Genomic DNA, 16,383 nt, shown 5'->3' with positions numbered 1-16,383 from the left:
ATCAGTTCCACATTCTACCTGCTACTCTGGCTTGGTTTTGTGTTTAGCACTTGCCTACAACTGCTGTTTGACAAGATTCATAAGAATTGCTTATGATACAGCCTTCCCCCCTGTTAGACCTCCTTGAAATACTATAGATGATGGCATTTGCCACCCAGTTAGTCAGCACTGCAGCCCCCTTGGCAGCAGAAAGAGGACAGGAGATGAGCCTAGTTGGTTCAGTGTATGTATGTGCCTTGTACTAAGGAGGGCTTTGCAAAGCTGGGTCTTCTCTTTAGTGACAGTGAGACAGCATGAAAGACAAAACTGCTTTCTTCATGTGGTCAGAATGAAGTCTTAAATAGAAATTTAACACAAACTCTTTCAATACTAGAGTAGTGTCAGATGTGCCCTGCAGCAATGGAACGGACACAGGACAAGGACACTGTTATTTCACCTGTATTGGCAAAAGTGCCACCAGAAAAGAGGGAAATTCTATTTTTTCCCTTTGCAAATTGATTACAAAAGCAGGAGGCAGATCTCTGTCCATACAGAGCATCAGACCTTCACAGGCAAGACATCTGTACATCCATCTAACTGCAGGGTGATCCACTCATTCAGCCTTGACCACTCAGGGAGCTTCTGATTCTTCTACTTTCCATTTTCAGCACTGAACATTCGCTCCTAGAAAGAGAAACAAGCCAGAGGGAGCTGAGTGAGGGTGGCAGCTGTGTTTTAGCAAGGCAGCCTTCAGTCACTGTTAGGAAGCTGCCAGGCAGCAAGTGCCTAGGTTGAGTGTACTTGGTGTGTATTTGTTTTCCCCCTCAAACACAGTTTAATTAATCCCACCTGAAAGACTTGCCATAAACTGACAGCAGACTTTTATGTGGCCTGGCTACACTCAGCATATCTGTCCTTGGTGCCTTCTTGTGCCAAGTACAAGCATGATTTCTTTTCCAGCTCCCTAGCTGAAGGTTATTGATGCATCTTGCACCAGTGCTGACAGCTAACAAGTTTAGAATTAGACTTCAAGGACTTTTTACTTTGACACTGGTGTTATCTTGATTAGCTGCCAGTCTAAACCCTGCCTTGGGCCTCTAACAGCAGGTGTGGCTGCACACATCTGGCATGAATTCCTCCTTGAGATGCAGTGAAGTTTACCAGGTTCACTTCATTTAGGTGGGCAGCTTGCTGTGTGCCTGTCCTACATCACATGTACACCATCCTGATCAGCCTTGCTTGCAGGCTCCTAATCCTCAGCCACACCACAAGGAACTGCAGCCCTTGCAGGAGGAACACAGGAGGTGACAAGAGGGAGTGTGATGCAACATCTACCTTTAACATCCTTTCCAGTTTCATTGCGTCTGCCGCAAATCTCCTGATCCCGTCGGATAATTTCTCCACAGCCATTTGGTCTTCGTTGTGGTGCCAGCGGAATGCCTTCTCATCCAGGTGTATCTTCTCAAGCTCACTTGCCTGAGCTGTGCAAGGGGAATTGAGACACACACACAGTCAACAGATTATTATCAAATACCACAGGTTACCTGCAACAGTCTCGAGCTTCTGCAGCCCTTGAAGAACTTCAACAGCCGCTTTGAGAATGACTTGCTACCATTTGGGATGCCAAGATGGAAACACTGGATCTGGTTTGGGATGAAGGGGGAGAAGGTAGCCTAGGTCATCGGTTTTCCTTAAAATGCCATGTTCATGCTGTTGTTTTGTACCTGCTCCTGAGTGGTACAGGACTTCCAGGCCTGTTATCAAGAGTTATGCAGCGAGACAGTCTAAGCAAATATGCTGAACAATTAGGTCTTTGATTATTTGGCAAGCACCTAACAAAAGCTCTCTTGATAACATGCCTACAAGGCAGCTAGCACCCTGCAAGCAGAAACCCATGCCTGCATCTGTGCACAAATGTCTTCTGCCTGGTCAAGTAGGATTTTGATAAGGCCAGAGCAAAGGAAGAGTAGTGCAATGGGAATTCAGAGCCGGCGTGGCACAGTATCACTCCATCAAATCACTCTTGCAGATGATTCCAGAGGTCCTGGAGAGAAAACACCCCTTTGGCAGGGCTAGAGGTTAATATTAACATCAGATTAAACCAGGTTTGGCATCTTTGCTAACATTTAGTACAGTTTTATCCTAAGAATATGACTTGTTCCTCCTTCTGTTCTCCCTGTCCTGGCAGGATAGGGTGCACAGTATCTCATCCCACTCCAACCCTATCCTCATTCCAGTTAGTGTAGTCAGGGAGACCCAAGCTCTAAAGAAGCAACTGTGTATGTCAGCAGCTCTAGCAGTACTGTTGCAGTGAGGTTATGCTGTTTCCTTCAGAGAGGGGTCATGACTTACCCTTAGAGCAGAGTGGAAGCAAGCACCACAGAGCTGAGTGGAACCACAGACTCTTAAGAAGAAACGGGGACTGAGCAAGCCCCTGTTACACAGAAGTACTGTATGGACTTACCCTCTTTTACACTGAGGGTGGGGGTTAACTTGACGTTCTCCTTGCTGAGCTCTGCCAGGAGCTTGGGGGAGATGGTGAGATAGTCACAGCCCGTCAGCGCTTTTATCTCGCCCGTATTTCGGAAGGAAGCCCCCATCACGATGGTTTTGTAGCCAAATTTTTTGTAGTAGTTGTAGATCTTGGTGACACTCTTCACTCCTGGAAAGGGGAAATCAGCAACTTGCAGAAGAATTCATTTGAGGTGCAACTGATTGCTTAGAACATGCTCAAACCCAGTGTTTCTCATGCTGGGATTCTGGAGTTAACTGTGCTCCGAATGAGCAGCTGTTGTGTTTTTAATGAGCTACTTTATTTTGGAAGCTTACCTGGGTCCTCTGAAGGCTCATAGGTTTTCTTATCTCCATTTGCAACATACCAATCCAGGATGCGTCCCACGAACGGGGAAATGAGAGTAACTCCAGCTTCAGCACAGGCAACTGCCTGGGCAAAGGAGAACAGCAAGGTCATGTTGCAGTGAATCCCGTGCTCTGCTTCCAGAACCCTGCAGACACAGGCTGGCTTAAAACAGCACTCTGCTCACCTACTGAATTCACATTCTCCTGACAAGCTTGGGGGTTAGGACTGGTGAATTTCTCCAGTTAAATCAGGAATGTGGTACAGCTGATGAGCTTTAGGCCAACAGCAAGTGTTTTGTGCTGCCAGACTCTGCTTTATTTAATGCTGTTCCTTGAACCACGTGCAGCCAACTTGGCATTTCAGGAAACTGTTTGTGGCCTGGCTCTGTAGGAACAGACATTTCCTATTTCAACCAGAGGCTGTGCTTGCTAACTGCAGCACCAGAGCTCCTGCTGCACTGCCTTCAGAATGATCATTTTAAGTGCCAAGTGCTTCTGTCAGGTGCCTGTGAACAGGCAGAAGCGTGTTACGAATCAGCACCCCAGGTACATAAATCCTTACCTGCCTGCCTGGATTCCTTCCCACGTTGAAGAGAGCTTTATGAGAATACGATCTTTACCAATTCCTGCTTCCTTGTAAAGGTCGATGAGGCGCCTGGCTCTCTGAATCATCCCTTCCTTATCAAAGGACAACCTTTGAAACGAGAGCAGAACTGCTTAAAGCTGACTTTTCAAATGTCTTTCCCCTCCACAAACCCCACTGAGGAAAAAAACCCCGTTGTGTTATCAGCAGTTGTGTGCCAATAGCAGGTTTTTGTTCTCACTGATAGATGACAGCACTGCTGCTCTTGGATCCAGAGCTCAAGATAACTTTCCCTGAGGGAGTTACAGGCTAAAGTTTCCCTCAAGTTTTTCATACCAGATTCAGAAGCTGAGCATTAGAAGTGAATCAGCAATGAGCAGGTTAACAGACAAATCCTATGAGTGTTCTTGAAGTTAAAACAGATCTCTTGGTAAAGTGAGAAGACATCATTCATCACAGAAGAGAACAAGCCAAGCATGCTGGAAGCAGGAGCTTTTCCTTGTTGAGGAACATCAGGGACGTTACAGAGATCAGCACTGCTTGTCACAGAGTTGTAATCAAGCAAACTAAGGGAAATCCATGCTCTAATTTAACAAATATTAACAGCACAAACTCTTGCTGGTCTTATCACAGTGAGCTGTCCAGTCAAGAACATCTTTCTCCAACTCACAGTATGGCTCTTTTTGTATGTACAAATATCCAGGGTAAGCCAGAGGAAAATGAGCCAACCTTGCATCTACTTCGGTGGACACACGGCCAGGGATCCTCTTCAGTATCTCAGCTCCAAATAATACAAAAAGTTTGTCAGAAGCATTTTTGATCTGTTCCTCTTCTGACCTGAAAATCACAAAGACCAACATCACTTCTAGGTGGGAAGGGCCTTCACATGTTGCCATGGATTTGAGGGCAACGTTTCACAGCCCATTTAACATTAAATTCCAGAGTTCAGACAGCAGCTGCTGCTCTGCTCCACGTTTGCATTCTGCCTTCTCTGTCCCACCAGCAGTATTGGCCTTTGGACACTGTTCCCTAGAGCACTGTCAGCTCAGGAGTGCTTTCCTGAGCAGCCAGGAAGGCCACAGGTGACCTTGGTAAATGGTACATGACCAGCAGTACTAAACACTACTTGTATAAACAAGGTATGTTAAATATAGGTCTCCTGAGATTAAAAAGAAACCTCTTTACTTACCCACCAAGCTTTTTCCCATAGGCCACAGCATCATCCACAAGTTTCTGGTAAGCTGGCATCTGAGCAGCAGCTAGTATCAGAGATGGGTTTGTGGTGGCATCCAGGGGCTTGTACTCATCAATTGCTAGGGAATTCAAAATAGCCTGTTTGAAACAATCAGCAGCCCTGAGCAAGGGAAAGGGTTTTGCTCAAGTGTGAGAATGTAAACCCTCGTGGCTGTAGGGTGGTACTGTTGTGGTAGCTGAGGGATGTGGTTTAGGGGTGGGCCTGGCAGTGTGAGGGGAGGAAGTGGACTTGATCTTCAAGGGCTTTTCCAACCCAAATGATTCTATGATTCATAAGAGCAGATCAGTGCTCAACTGCCTGACAGCTGCCTTGTGCCAGGACAATCAGTACTAAGGATCAGCAAAGTTTACTCACTACCATAGCCACTGCCTGTGTAGAAAGGGCAGATGAAGAGGAGTGCTACTGATTTTCAGCTTCTCCCATCTGTCCATGCCATGTCCACAGGCACAGCTGAGTTCCAGGGGTCATGTGGGGGTGTGGGGAGTAAGGACAAGGGCATTGTTCTTTCCCTCTGGCAGCTGGGTGTTTGGCTCTTTGTTTGCCTGCAACTGTTAGAACCAGAACAGGAGAAGAACTCATCTGTTAGGCTCTAGCAGCTTCTCTTGCTGCATGTTAAACCTTTTTCAATTAGTTGCAGACCGCTTCTAGTATCTGTTGTTGTGATTTCCATGTGGTGCCAGGCTTCCTTCCTCACAGGAGACACCTGAGCCTGTGGCTTGCCTTAGGCCCTGCACTACACCTACTGCAGGTGACAGGAGTCGCTTCCCAGAGCAGGCTGTGACCCAGCATTGCCTGGCCCTGGTCACAGCTGGGCTGCCTGGCACGCAGAGCCTGACTCAGCAAACAGGGGAGAGCCTCTGCAGGCCTGGGGGATTCCTGCTGACAGGCTCCCTTGTTCACACAGCTAAATGTCCAAACCAATCACGTATTTATTACCAGCAATTTTTGCCCAGGGATGAGAACCCGAGTGAGAGAGTGCAACTTCATTTCTTCAGTCATGGAAGCAAATGAGTATTGTTCTTCCATGGCTCCCTCCCAGGCAAGGCTCGTGCTCCTGAGGCAAGTCCACTCCATACACACACATCCTTCAAATCCTACTTCCATTCACACGGATACTGCTTCAAATAAAGCAGTACATCAATGAACCTCAGTGCTGAAGCCACACACATGACACTGGAGAAGTCTGTTTGGACAGAGCTTATTACTCCTCTCCAGCTTTGCAGCATTTGAAGGCTCTTACAGGTCTCCAGTAACTGGCATAAGCTGATCTTCTTGTCTGTCACCCAGTTTTGCTCACCCAGGCTTCCTTTGGTCTGTCAGCAGCCTTTGTTTTATCTGAGCACTACAAGCTTTCAGTGGGGATCCACAACCCTTGTGCTGCCTTTTCCCATTGTGAGCACAAAGCTGGACAAAAGAGTTCACACATGCTACTCTGGCTTAGTTAAAAAGCAAAGCTAGTGCTGCTGCTAGAGAGGCCACCACCACTTACTGCAGGAACTTGCTTCAGGAGCGTTGCAAACCACCCTCCTTTCCTACACAGCACCCTACTGACACGTTTGTCTGGCAACAAAACTGGGAACTGCTGTTAGCAACAGCTCTTAACCAGAATCAGGAGCTTTGCTTGGACCTTAGCAAGGACCCAACAGGCAAAGATCAACTGCATAACTGTTGGAAGGAGTTTGCTGACGCTTCCCAGTGGGCAGCACGCAGCCTCCTCGCTGCCCTGCACACAAACTCCTCCTCAGCCATCACAAGGAGCCTTTTTTTCCCCATTATGCCTTTTTGAAACCAGGGCAGGCAGTGTCATGTTTTGAGTTCAGGCAATTGCAGCACATGCTGGGCTTTAGCCAGGCTTGTTGCTACTCAAAGGTTTTACAAGAGCCCGACAAGTGAATGTGGTCACTGAGCGTTTCCATCCCTTGGCCATGTGCTGCCTGCTAAAGCTGCTCCCAGCCTTGCATGCTGTGCCGCTTGTCTCCTGCCAGAGGGGCTCTTTAAGGCAAGTAACAGTTTATTTGGTGATGTTTCATGCAGCCTGGCACTTGAAATCAAGCAATCCAAAGCCTTTAACAGAGATGTGTTACCTGGAGTGGCTGCAAGTTTGTAAACACCCCCAGAGCATGGGGAGGCACACACCTGAGCTGTCAGACCTCTTCACCTTAAGTTTACTAATACAAGACATTTGACAGCTGCCACTTGGGATTGTTTATTCACCAGCTATAGGATTGGGAAAGCAGGGGAGAGATTACAGTGTGACAGCAGAGAGGATTGAAGCAGCACTGCTGTGTGCAACCCAGGGCTGTTGTCTCAGTTGTGCTGTAACGAGGGCTGTGTGCCTGTGCAGGAGCTCTGGCAGTGACAGCTTCGGGACAAGTGGCTTCACGATGGACTGCCACCTCCCTTCCTCAGAAAGGGGAGTGTCTGCTCACCCTCAAGAGAGAAGGACAGAGGTTGCAAAGAAACACAAGGAAGAATTTCTTCACTGAGGGAGCCCTGGCAGGGGCTGCCCGGATGGGCTGTGGAGTCTCCTCCTCTGGAGACGTCCCAGACCCCCCTGGACGAGTCCCTGTGTGCCCTGCTCTAGGTGCCCTGCTCTGGCATTGGGGGTTGCACTGGATGAGCTTTGCAGGTCCCTTCCAGCCCTCAACGTTGTGTGAAATTGCTTTGCTTCCACCACTTGAAACTAAACAACGCAAAACCGAAAACCACCATCGAAACCCAAGGTCGACATTGGGAAAAACACCACTTTTATCCCCACAGAGCTTGTCTCGTCGAGCCTGGCACTTCTCAGTGGAGCCGAAGATGTGGGTTTGCGTGCGTCCCGGCTCAGGCTGCCAAGACAACACCATGGGAGGCTGTGACAAGCGCGCTGCACGGGCTGGAGCAGCCCTGCGAGCTGCCCGCTGCAAAGGCCGGGCTCGAACCGAGCGCACGGCGGAAGCAACAGCAACCGGCGAGGCCAGCGGGAAGCCGCGGTCTCCGGGAGCCGCGGCCGAGGCGTCACCGGGGCACGGCCGGGCTCTGGGCCCGGCGCCTCCCGCCGGGACAGCGGATGGCAGGGGAAGCGCCTGACAGCCACTGCTAACCCCCTCCGCGACCACCACAGTGGTTCGCTCCCTGGCGGGCGCTCACCCGCCGGCCGGGCGCGCCCACGCCCCGGGAGGGGAGGACTACGGCGACATTCCCCCCCCCCCGCCCCGCCGCCGCCTCTCACCGTTGAAGTCCCCGGTGTCCGCCACCACGGTGGTGTGGTGCTTGAGCTGATCCAGCACCGACTCCATCTTCTGCCGCTTCACGGGAGAAACTGACATGATGGCAACGGCTGGGGCGGGCTCGCGCGGGCTGCAACGAGCTGTCGGTGCCCGGAGGGGAGCCGGGCTGCGCGCGCACCCGCCGCTCGCTCCCGCCGCGCGCGGGGCGGGGCGCGCCGCCCGACAGCCGCCAATCCCGTCCCAGGACGGAGGCGGGCGGCCAATCGGGAACGCGGAGACAAGACGGGCGCGCCCGGGAAGAGCCGGAGCAGGGAGGAAGAGAGTCTATGATTGGGCGGTGCGGTGGCTCGTGAGGGGACGGGGGGTGGTCACCCTGGTGACGGGCGTGCGGCCGCCATTGGCCCGCGCGGGGGTGGGCGGCGCGGCTCCCGCCGGGCCGCGGGCGACGGGCCTGGGCTGTCCCCAGGAGCCCCCGTGGAGCCTCCCGACGGCCGGGCACGAGGCCCGAGCCGCCCCTCAGTCCCGTCGGGGCCGTCGAGGTCAGGGCTCGGCCGGTGACATAAGATGGCGGCGGGAGGCTGCTGCTGAGGCCTTCGCCCCGTTCAGCCGCCGTGAGGGAAGATTCGTGGCCGCGCCGCTGTTAACGCGGTGTAGGAGCCGAGCGGTGCGTTTCCTCCCTCTGCGTTGAGGCCAGGCTCGATGTGGGTTGTCGGCCTGGGCTCTGGCCTGTGCTGCCGTACCAGGGACAGCCCCCAGCAAGGCCCGTGTTCTCCTAAACTTGGCTTCAGCTGTACAGAAGGCGATGCTGTTAATGTGGTTGTGCTCCTCATGTAGGGAATGGGACTGGGCTGGAAAGGTTGCGCTTGGCCCATAAACAGAGGCTCTTGGGACCGTGCTGTTCCCATTGTTTTGTATGGTTCCACTTGTGGGAGCTGCCACGGTCGTTCCCCTTTCTGGTATACAAGAGCATGCTTTTGTACAACCGTCTCATCGGGCCTTTTCCAGTCCAAAGAGAGGATGATGGAAAGAGGCATAAGGTTTAAGTCCTCTTTGAATTCTGTGTCTGTGTTGGAAACACGTTCTCATTGTGTCCAGAGTCCTTTGCCAGAGAGCCTCTCTTGCATGTATATCCCTTCCCTTCTCTTTGTTCCCAGCCTTGCATTCACTGGCACTAACCAGAGTTGGGCATTTCTGGCTTGCCCCTGCACTGTGTAGTCTTGGGCAGTTTCTGTGTATGTAAATGCTGATGTGTCTCATTTGCATGTTCTAAAGGTGGGAGAAATTTGTTCATCACAAAGACAAGAAAGGGCATGTTTTGGATTCAGCTGGCAGCTTTCCCAGCACTTGGTTACTGTCGTACGTGGGGTTTTCTCCAACCCCTGTTTTTAGACATGAAGGGTTATCAAGGCCATAACATCCTTCCTTTTGGGTGGCAGCCCCCAGAAACCAGAGGAAACACAGTTTCAGCTGCTCTGCTGTGTATCTGAGAGCAACAAGGCATGGTAAAAAGCAGCCCTTACCAGCTGGTTTTGGGTGCTTTCAATTCTATCCAAGAGAAAGAGACAGAGAGATGGAGTTATAAGTATAACTTAACTATTTTAATAAATCTTATACAGTGCATGGTTACATCATTTTCTCCTTCGTTCGCTTACGTTACTGTACAGTAGGTTATAGCATTATCTGCAGGCAGTACAAATACAACAGATGCACAGCTCAGTCATAGGGAAAGTTTTAAAAGTGACTTCTGCAATAAGAGCTACTGATCTGTTTATTTCACAAAATGCTTCCTGGCTTCACCAGACTGTCCTGGATGCTCCTGTCCTAATCCCACCTCGCTACAGCTCTGGGTGATTTCCTTCGTACCCAAAGACAGGAGTGGTGGTGTGTGGCCTCGCTCACCATTCAGTGGTGTTTCTTTCTCATTTCAGAAATGATTTAGCCTACCTGAGCCTCTAAGAGCAGCGATTTGCCAGCGTTCACACCTGCTTTTCACCCTAATCCAGAGCCAGGGCTTCTCAGGAGGATTGTCTTCTTCATCTTTCCCTGACAAGGTGAGTGCCCTTTGCAGATCCCAGCCGCCGTGACAAGCCAGCAGGGTTGTGTCTAAAAACCAAGATCCTCCACTGTAAGTTCCCTGCCTGCACCCTAGTTCTGCTGGTGCTTACAGTGTCCTGTTCCAAGATTTAAGAAAATGCATCACCCACGAGAAACATCTTTGGAAGAACAAAGCCAAAATTGAGAGGTGCATCAGTATCTTTAAACACGTGTTCCCCAGCCACTGCTTTACAGCTGGACAGCTTTTGTTGTTCTATTACACCTGCAAGGCCAGTCCCAAATGTGCAAAGACTCAGGCACGTGCTTCTCCTTTAAAGGAGGTGTCCATAAGCCTCTGTGGAGTCTGGGCCTGAGTTCCCATTCAGCCAAAGCTCGGGTGTGTGTGTGTGTGAGAAAGGCAAAAGTCCTCCTGGTCTGTGAGCAGCTCCTGTAGATGTGTTTGCTTCACTGCATTCCCAGCAAGTTGGTCTGTAAGTAAAACACAGCTACAAATCCAGCCTGTGCCAAACCTGACCTGGATGGGAAATCTACCAGATGCTTGCTGGAGCTTTGAAATCTTGGAGTAAAATGATGCATAATCACTGAACTGTGTCTCTGGCATTTTTTTTCCCTCATGCCTCCTGTGGGGATGGTAAGAGTGAGGGGCATTTCACTGTGGGTACATACGAGTGTAATGTTATTGAGAGAAACAGGAAGTGAAGAACAGCAGCCTTTACTAAATCAGATTGTCTTGTGGCCATTTATTTTGTATTCAAACAGCCTTTCCAAGTGTGCTTCTGTTCCTTAAGATTTTTAGCAAGCATTTCAGATTACTCTTTGCAAGGAAAAGGTGAAGGTGAGGATGAGTGGGGAACACCCTGGGAAGGGCTTTGGGTGTGACTGAGTTGGGAGCAAACCCTTAAGGGTTTATTGTTGCCTTGTTTGAGGCCAGGCTCTGGCAATGCTGCTACTTTTCTGCTACAGCACAGGGCTGTGCGGCTGCTCAGGGCCCCAGCCTCTGTGTAAGCAGGGATGATCAGGCCGAGCTCACCTATTTACACATTCACATCGCTTCAGTTGTCACTCAGGTGTGCCCTGCTCCTTATTAGGCCGTGAAAGCTCATTTCCAGAGCTCCCAGGCAACTGGTACAGGTATTGAAGGAAGCAGCCAGGCTTTTGTGTGTTGCAGTTCTAGCCTTGTCCAGTGAAGGGGCATGGGGGAACAGGAAGAGGACAGTGAATTGTCACAGGGCCCTTGCTAGTGGGCTGCAGGGGATACCTGTCATGGAGAAGGAAAGGAAAAAGTGGGGAAAAGCTTATTTCTGTGGCCCAGACTCTAAACATGCAGGCTGGCTCATCCTGTGCTGGGTGCTGCGCTCCATCCTCCCGAGCTGTGCTGGCGACAAGGGTGGGAGCAGCTACAGCCCGGTGAGGAAAGCTCTGGGGGGGCTTTTTCGCTTGAGTCCAGCCATGGTCATACGTTCAGCCACGTGTGAGTTCTGATCTCTGATTGCATGCACAAAACATTCAATATAAAATACAGGCTTATAAAAAAAGGACAAATACTTCATGCAATAGTAAAACCCCTTTTCCCAACGGGACCCGGGCTCCTTGTCCACCCTCGTCAACAGCGTTCAAGCAATTGTCACTTGGATGGCAATTACACCGCTAAGTGTGGAGCTCTGCTGCCTCTTGCCTGGCCTGAGGATCATTGCTTTCATTCCCTTTTTTTCTGCACTACTATGACTAAGAGCTGAAAGAAAGCAGATAGACTTTAATTAGCTGAATCAATCCTTTCCTGGCGACGCTTCATGATTTCCTGGAGCTCCGACTCCCCTCGGCTTTTCTGGAATGGAAACAGAAGAGGAGGTTTGGGTTTTAAGTTCAAGCTATGGTTAAATGATAATGTTTAACTACTGCTGTTCAGTGCAGCACTCATTTTGCTGGCAAGAGGACAGACACATCAGTGGAGACAGGGAGAGCTTCTCTACAGATCTGGAGCCTTTTCCCTTAAAAGACCTCTCAGCTTGTTTAGGTGGTGTGGGGGTTTTTGGGGGGTTTTGGTTGCTTGTTTGTGGTTTTATTTGTCTATTTTAAATTATGCTTCTTAAAACATCTGCTTACTGAGCTACCTGACACTGCTGGTGCAGGCACCCATTCAGGAAGGAGTTGCCCAGAAAGCTACTTACCTCCAACAGGTTTTTCTCCACTGTGATTTTGCTGTACACTCTGTTTCCCTCATCACCACACACTTTCTTCAGCTCCTCTCTGTTGAGGGAGAAGAGCTGGGCTCCAGTAAGGATGCCAAGGTGCTCCACTGTCCTGGGAAGACACAAAGCCAGGAGATGATCATTGTGGCCTGTTGCCAAAGGTGAGGAATCAGAGGTAAAAGGGCTTAGGAGCAGCTGCTGTGGCACATGCTAAGGGCATGGCCATAGCACATGAAGGGCCCTGGGGCTGTGCCGAGTTGGCAGCTGTTGGGTGACCCAAGCTCTTGGCAGGGATGACAGCAAGCCCTGAGGAGCAGGTGAAGCCAGCACCACCCTGTTATCCATGGCATACCCAGCCCTGTGGGTATTGCAGCGATTTCACTCCAGTTGCGTGGCATTTGGGGGCAATGCTGGAGCTCCTCTTGGCTCACTGCACAAGGTCCAAGATGCAACTCATAACCTTTGACCACGTGCAGCTTCTTGGCCCTTCCCTGGGGGCTGGGAACATTTGGTAGCCCTGGCTGAGGATTTGGCTCTTCCTCAGAGATCCTGTAGGGCAGCTGCCTCAGAGACTGGTGGTCATGTGGAATTAGCGTGTCCGGCCGTGTGTTTAATTAGTTAATGAGTTAATTTTCCCTATGTTCAGCACTCTGAACTGGCTCAGGGGGAGAAGATGAGCACCAGTGGTAGGACATTGTACAGTGCTTGGCTGATGTCTGAATCAGCAAGAGCCTTCCTTTATTTGCAGCTACTCATGAGGTCTCTCCCTGCACTGTAAGACAAGGATTAGCTGGCAGTGCGTAAGAAAGGGAGTAAGTTTGGGCTCAGAATGGCTGGCTGGAATGCTGGATTTCATAGGCCTGAAATCTAATTTGCAACACAGGCTCTGTAAGTAAATACAAGTGACTTGTAATGCAGCTGAAATGCTGCGAGCTGCCTCCCCCACTCCTTTTTAAATGAAGGACTGGCATTTCTTATGGTAGGAGAGCAGATCTTACTCTTTGCTGAATGACTTTGCTTCCAGCCAAGCTTTGACTTCTTCGGTGTTGGATTCGAACGTGAGGGGCACAAAAACTTGCTGATGCTTTTCCACTTTGAAATTCCTCTGGGGAGGCTGAATTTTATTGTTTGTGATCTTCTTTAGCAACTCATCATTCAGCTCGTCCATTTGATGAATAAGTTCTGGGGAAACAAGGCAGAGAGTAGGGAATGAAATCACATCACAAGTCCCGTTACATGAATGTCTTTGTGGGGAAGTTGTGAGGAGGATCAGAATGTGGCTCAGCATTTTTATTAACTCTGTGAGGGCACCAAAGGAAAGTGCTTACTTTTAGTGCTAAAGAACAAGCTTAAGTGCTTTGCTGGAGCAATAGGTTGAGCAATGACATTTTGACCTTCAGTCTTCCATCAGGAACAAATGTGTAGAGGGGGATCACCACAGTTTTGGAGGCTGGCAGAGTGGGGAGGGGGCTGTAGGAACCTCCCCTTGCCTCCCAAGCCAATACTCTCAACTTCCTTCAGCTTTGGAATCCTCGCCTGCTCTTTGGGGGAAACCTGGACATCTGCAGTTCTTATCCAGAGTGATAGAGAGGAGGAATCACAGAGTAACAGCCAAATGCTCCTTGTGCACACAGTGATCACTGAAAACTCGATCTGGCAGGGGCTTTACTCCCACTGGTGCTGTCCAGTGGCGACAAGGGACAGGGCCCCTTTTCCCTGATGTCTGGTGTTGCTGTTGTGTTTGTCATCTTCCTGTTTTTGAGTTACTTAGTTCCCTTTGGGCTGTTGAAATAAGGAAATTGCCCTGCAAACTAGCAGCAGGGTGGGGGAAAAAAACCCCTGACCACATGAGACAGGGGAGATCAGGGGGGGCTGACTATCTGTTTCTAAGTTCCCATTTTTCTGTGCCCTTGTGTTGCCATTTACTTTCTTCCCCTGCCCTCTTTGCTGTTGCCCCTTGGGGAAGGCCAGTTCTGTGAGCACCTAGAGTATCAGTTTTGAGCTGCAGCTCTGCTCCCTCTTACTTTTCCATCCTCTCTGCTCCTTCTAATAAGTAATTTGCTGACCTAAGTCCTCAGAGGTTCAGGGTCACTGTGCAGCTGAACAGGAGTGGCAGAGAGCATGATCTAGGAGTGAGCAGCACGCTCACCAGTCAAACTCTAGTGACACATCATCCACTAACACTTTTTCCATGAAACTCCAGAGGACTGTTACTCAGTGTTATTAACAGGTGTCTGTGGGGCTTTCCATCAGCCCAAAGAGAGAGGTGCCTGGGTGCTGGAGCAGTGGGGCACACGTACGTTCTTTGGCGTCCTGGGGAGAGTTGCGCGATAACATCTCACTGCCCCACTTGTCCCCGGCGTAGCTGGCAGGTAGCTTGTGAGTCGGGCTGGATGGTCCATATCCCCTGGGGCTCAGGTCTCCTTTGTACCTCTGGTTAGACTAGGTGATAAGAAAGAAAAAAAAGAGTGAGGTTTTTTAACCATTATTCATTTTTCTTAAGCTTTTTGGCTCCCGCCCACAGCAGCAAATTGAGGGACAGTTCCCTGTTGTGCCTGTGCTCCTCCGGGGCTGCTCAGCTGAGGCTGATGTGGCCTCGGGTGGAACTGCAGGAAGAAGTTCATTTCTGGGTTCTTGTGGGAACGAGCAGAACCTAAACCAAAGGCTGAAGACTGTGTGAAAACATTTGCACCCCTGGAAAAAAACCTGTCCCGTGGGCAGGCAGGGTGTTTTCTGCTGGCTTCCTGCTGCTGGGGGTGGCTGCTCTCACAGGTGTGACTCAGCCCTTCAGCCTTCTGCAATGCAGAAATTCCTGCTCACAGGGCTTCCTCGGAGCTGGAGGTCAAGGGAAGCAGAAGGATTTTTATGTGAAGAGAAAACAGTCACAAATCCCCTTTGAAGCTAAAGCAGCAGTGCCCTAACAACTGGATGCTAAGTGGTTCCACTGCCAAGTGCCCAGAGCACTCTGGAAAGAGGAGTTTCTTACATTTTCGTGATGAAACTAACAGGGCTTTTGTCCAGAGGCCTGCTGGGTCACCTTATGCTTTGCCCAGGCTGTGAAACACTGAAGTGGGGCAGCAATTCCAAGCTTCCTGAAGGCATTTAGAGCTCTCCAGCTCCACAGGTTTGCAACTCGAGATGCTTGAGAGCAATATTCACTTAAAGCTCACTTAGATGGTATTCCCATCTGCCTCTGCTCCAACACCTCAGAGGCTGATTCTGCCCTGCAGCCAGCTACCAGCTAAATATCACCTCACTACGGACCTGTTCGAGCTCTTCCAGTTTCACCACATCCAGGATGTTGTAGGGGACGTAACCAGCCTGCCCGCTCCGGTTGCGCAGCTTCCACCACTGCTTGTTATCTTCCAGCACCTGAGGGAGGGGAGAAAGAAGTCTGTGCTTGAGAACATCAGACCTCTGGCATAGGTAACACAGGGGAAAGAACCACACAGTAACGTGGGGCTGGCAGAATGACATGAGTGAGGGCAGGAGCTGGCAGAGAGACCTGTGGCACTGCTTTGCCTGTCCCGCAGAGCACCTTGTCCCAGTGACTTACACACACTTTGTGCATTTATACAAAGAAACAGAAATACTTTATACAAACTTATGCTAATGGTGAACAGGAGAGCATCTCTGGGGGAAAACACACCTGAGGAGTGGAAGAACTCGTAGTTCCTGCTGAATTTGCCTGTTTTGACTGAGTTTGGATAAAGAGTGACCCCTGCCAAAGATGCTGCAGTGTTCTCACATAACCTGATCACACGTCACATCAGAACCCGTCATGACCGTGGCGTGGCAAGGAGATTGCCCCTGCTGAGATGCCTGCTCTTGCTCCTGCCCTTTCCAGCAGCCTTGCTTTTACTCACATCTGGGTGAAATGACCTTCCCAGAATCACAGCATGGTGGGGGTTGGAAGGGACCTTTAGAGTTCATCCAGTGCAACCCCCTGCAGAAGCAGGTCAACCTAGATCAGGTCACACAGGAATGTGTCCAGGTGGGTCTTGAAGCCCTCCAAGGAAGGAGCCTCCACACTCTCCCTGGGCAGCCTGGGCCAGGGCTCCCTCACTGAAACACTGACAGAGTTTTTCCTTCTGTTTCAGTGGAACTGTTTGTGTTCCAGCTCCATCCCATCACCCCTTGTCCTGTTGCTGGGCACCACAGAAATTAGTGCTGCCTCAACCTCCTGACACCCACCACTGAGATATTGGTAGATGTTAATAACATCTCCCCTCTGTCTCCTCTTTTCTGGAC

General features: G+C 50.4%; 3 protein-coding genes across 8 annotated transcripts in view; 1 reads left to right on the top strand and 2 right to left on the bottom strand.

Moving 5' to 3' along the window:
* The window catches only part of GATD1 (glutamine amidotransferase class 1 domain containing 1), an 87,293-nt gene that overhangs the window by 9,904 nt on the left and 61,006 nt on the right, over positions 1-16,383 (top strand). For 3 of the 5 annotated variants that reach the window (XR_009819118.1, XR_009819120.1, XR_009819119.1), the window contains exon 8: positions 9,817-9,939. Coding sequence is in view for 2 of the 5 variants with exons in the window: in XM_062000627.1 (XP_061856611.1) it covers positions 7,437-7,761 (325 nt within the window). In the remaining 3 variants the exon portion in view is untranslated. Of the gene's footprint in view, positions 1-7,436; positions 7,908-9,816; positions 10,521-16,383 lie in introns of those variants that run through there. The other 2 variants (XM_062000629.1, XM_062000627.1) reach the window with 2 other exon arrangements.
* TALDO1 (transaldolase 1) lies at positions 423-8,079 on the bottom strand. 2 transcript variants are annotated; one of them, XM_062000625.1, is made up of 8 exons: positions 7,891-8,079; positions 4,611-4,734; positions 4,151-4,258; positions 3,401-3,532; positions 2,809-2,984; positions 2,444-2,641; positions 1,315-1,460; positions 423-663 (listed from the first exon to the last, which is right to left on the bottom strand). In XM_062000625.1, exons 1-8 carry the CDS (start codon positions 7,985-7,987, stop codon positions 631-633), a joined length of 1,014 nt encoding a protein of 337 aa, XP_061856609.1. In that variant the 5' UTR covers positions 7,988-8,079; the 3' UTR covers positions 423-630. The 2 variants fall into 2 exon arrangements, with proteins under 2 accessions (XP_061856609.1, XP_061856610.1); XM_062000626.1 differs by having other exon boundaries at positions 4,611-4,753; positions 7,891-7,951.
* Positions 9,491-16,383, bottom strand: part of EPS8L2 (EPS8 signaling adaptor L2) — a 56,499-nt gene continuing 49,606 nt past the window's right edge. Inside the window, exons 17-21 of the mRNA XM_062000600.1 lie at positions 15,397-15,504; positions 14,433-14,574; positions 13,131-13,314; positions 12,112-12,244; positions 9,491-11,768 (exon numbers count right to left, since the gene is read on the bottom strand). Of these exons, the coding sequence (XP_061856584.1) occupies positions 11,697-11,768; positions 12,112-12,244; positions 13,131-13,314; positions 14,433-14,574; positions 15,397-15,504 (639 nt within the window). The 3' untranslated portion in view covers positions 9,491-11,696. The remainder of the gene's footprint in view (positions 11,769-12,111; positions 12,245-13,130; positions 13,315-14,432; positions 14,575-15,396; positions 15,505-16,383) is intronic.

This window comes from Colius striatus, chromosome 7, assembly GCF_028858725.1.
Source record: "Colius striatus isolate bColStr4 chromosome 7, bColStr4.1.hap1, whole genome shotgun sequence".
Lineage (NCBI taxonomy): Eukaryota > Metazoa > Chordata > Aves > Coliiformes > Coliidae > Colius > Colius striatus.
Note: the sequence above shows the minus strand (reverse complement) of the source record. Positions and strands in the feature narration are given on the sequence as shown.

Excerpts from the sequence above, each read along its gene's own strand:
- TALDO1 (XM_062000625.1), bottom strand. The coding sequence starts at position 7,987 with ATGTCAGTTTCTCCCGTGAAGCGGCAGAAGATGGAGTCGGTGCTGGAT. Across the intron at positions 3,533-4,150 it reads TCCACCGAAGTAGATGCAAG|GTTGTCCTTTGATAAGGAAG; the intron begins GTTGGCTCATTT and ends CTCGTTTCAAAG. Across the intron at positions 664-1,314 it reads AACTGGAAAGGATGTTAAAG|GAGCGAATGTTCAGTGCTGA; the intron begins GTAGATGTTGCA and ends TTCTCTTTCTAG.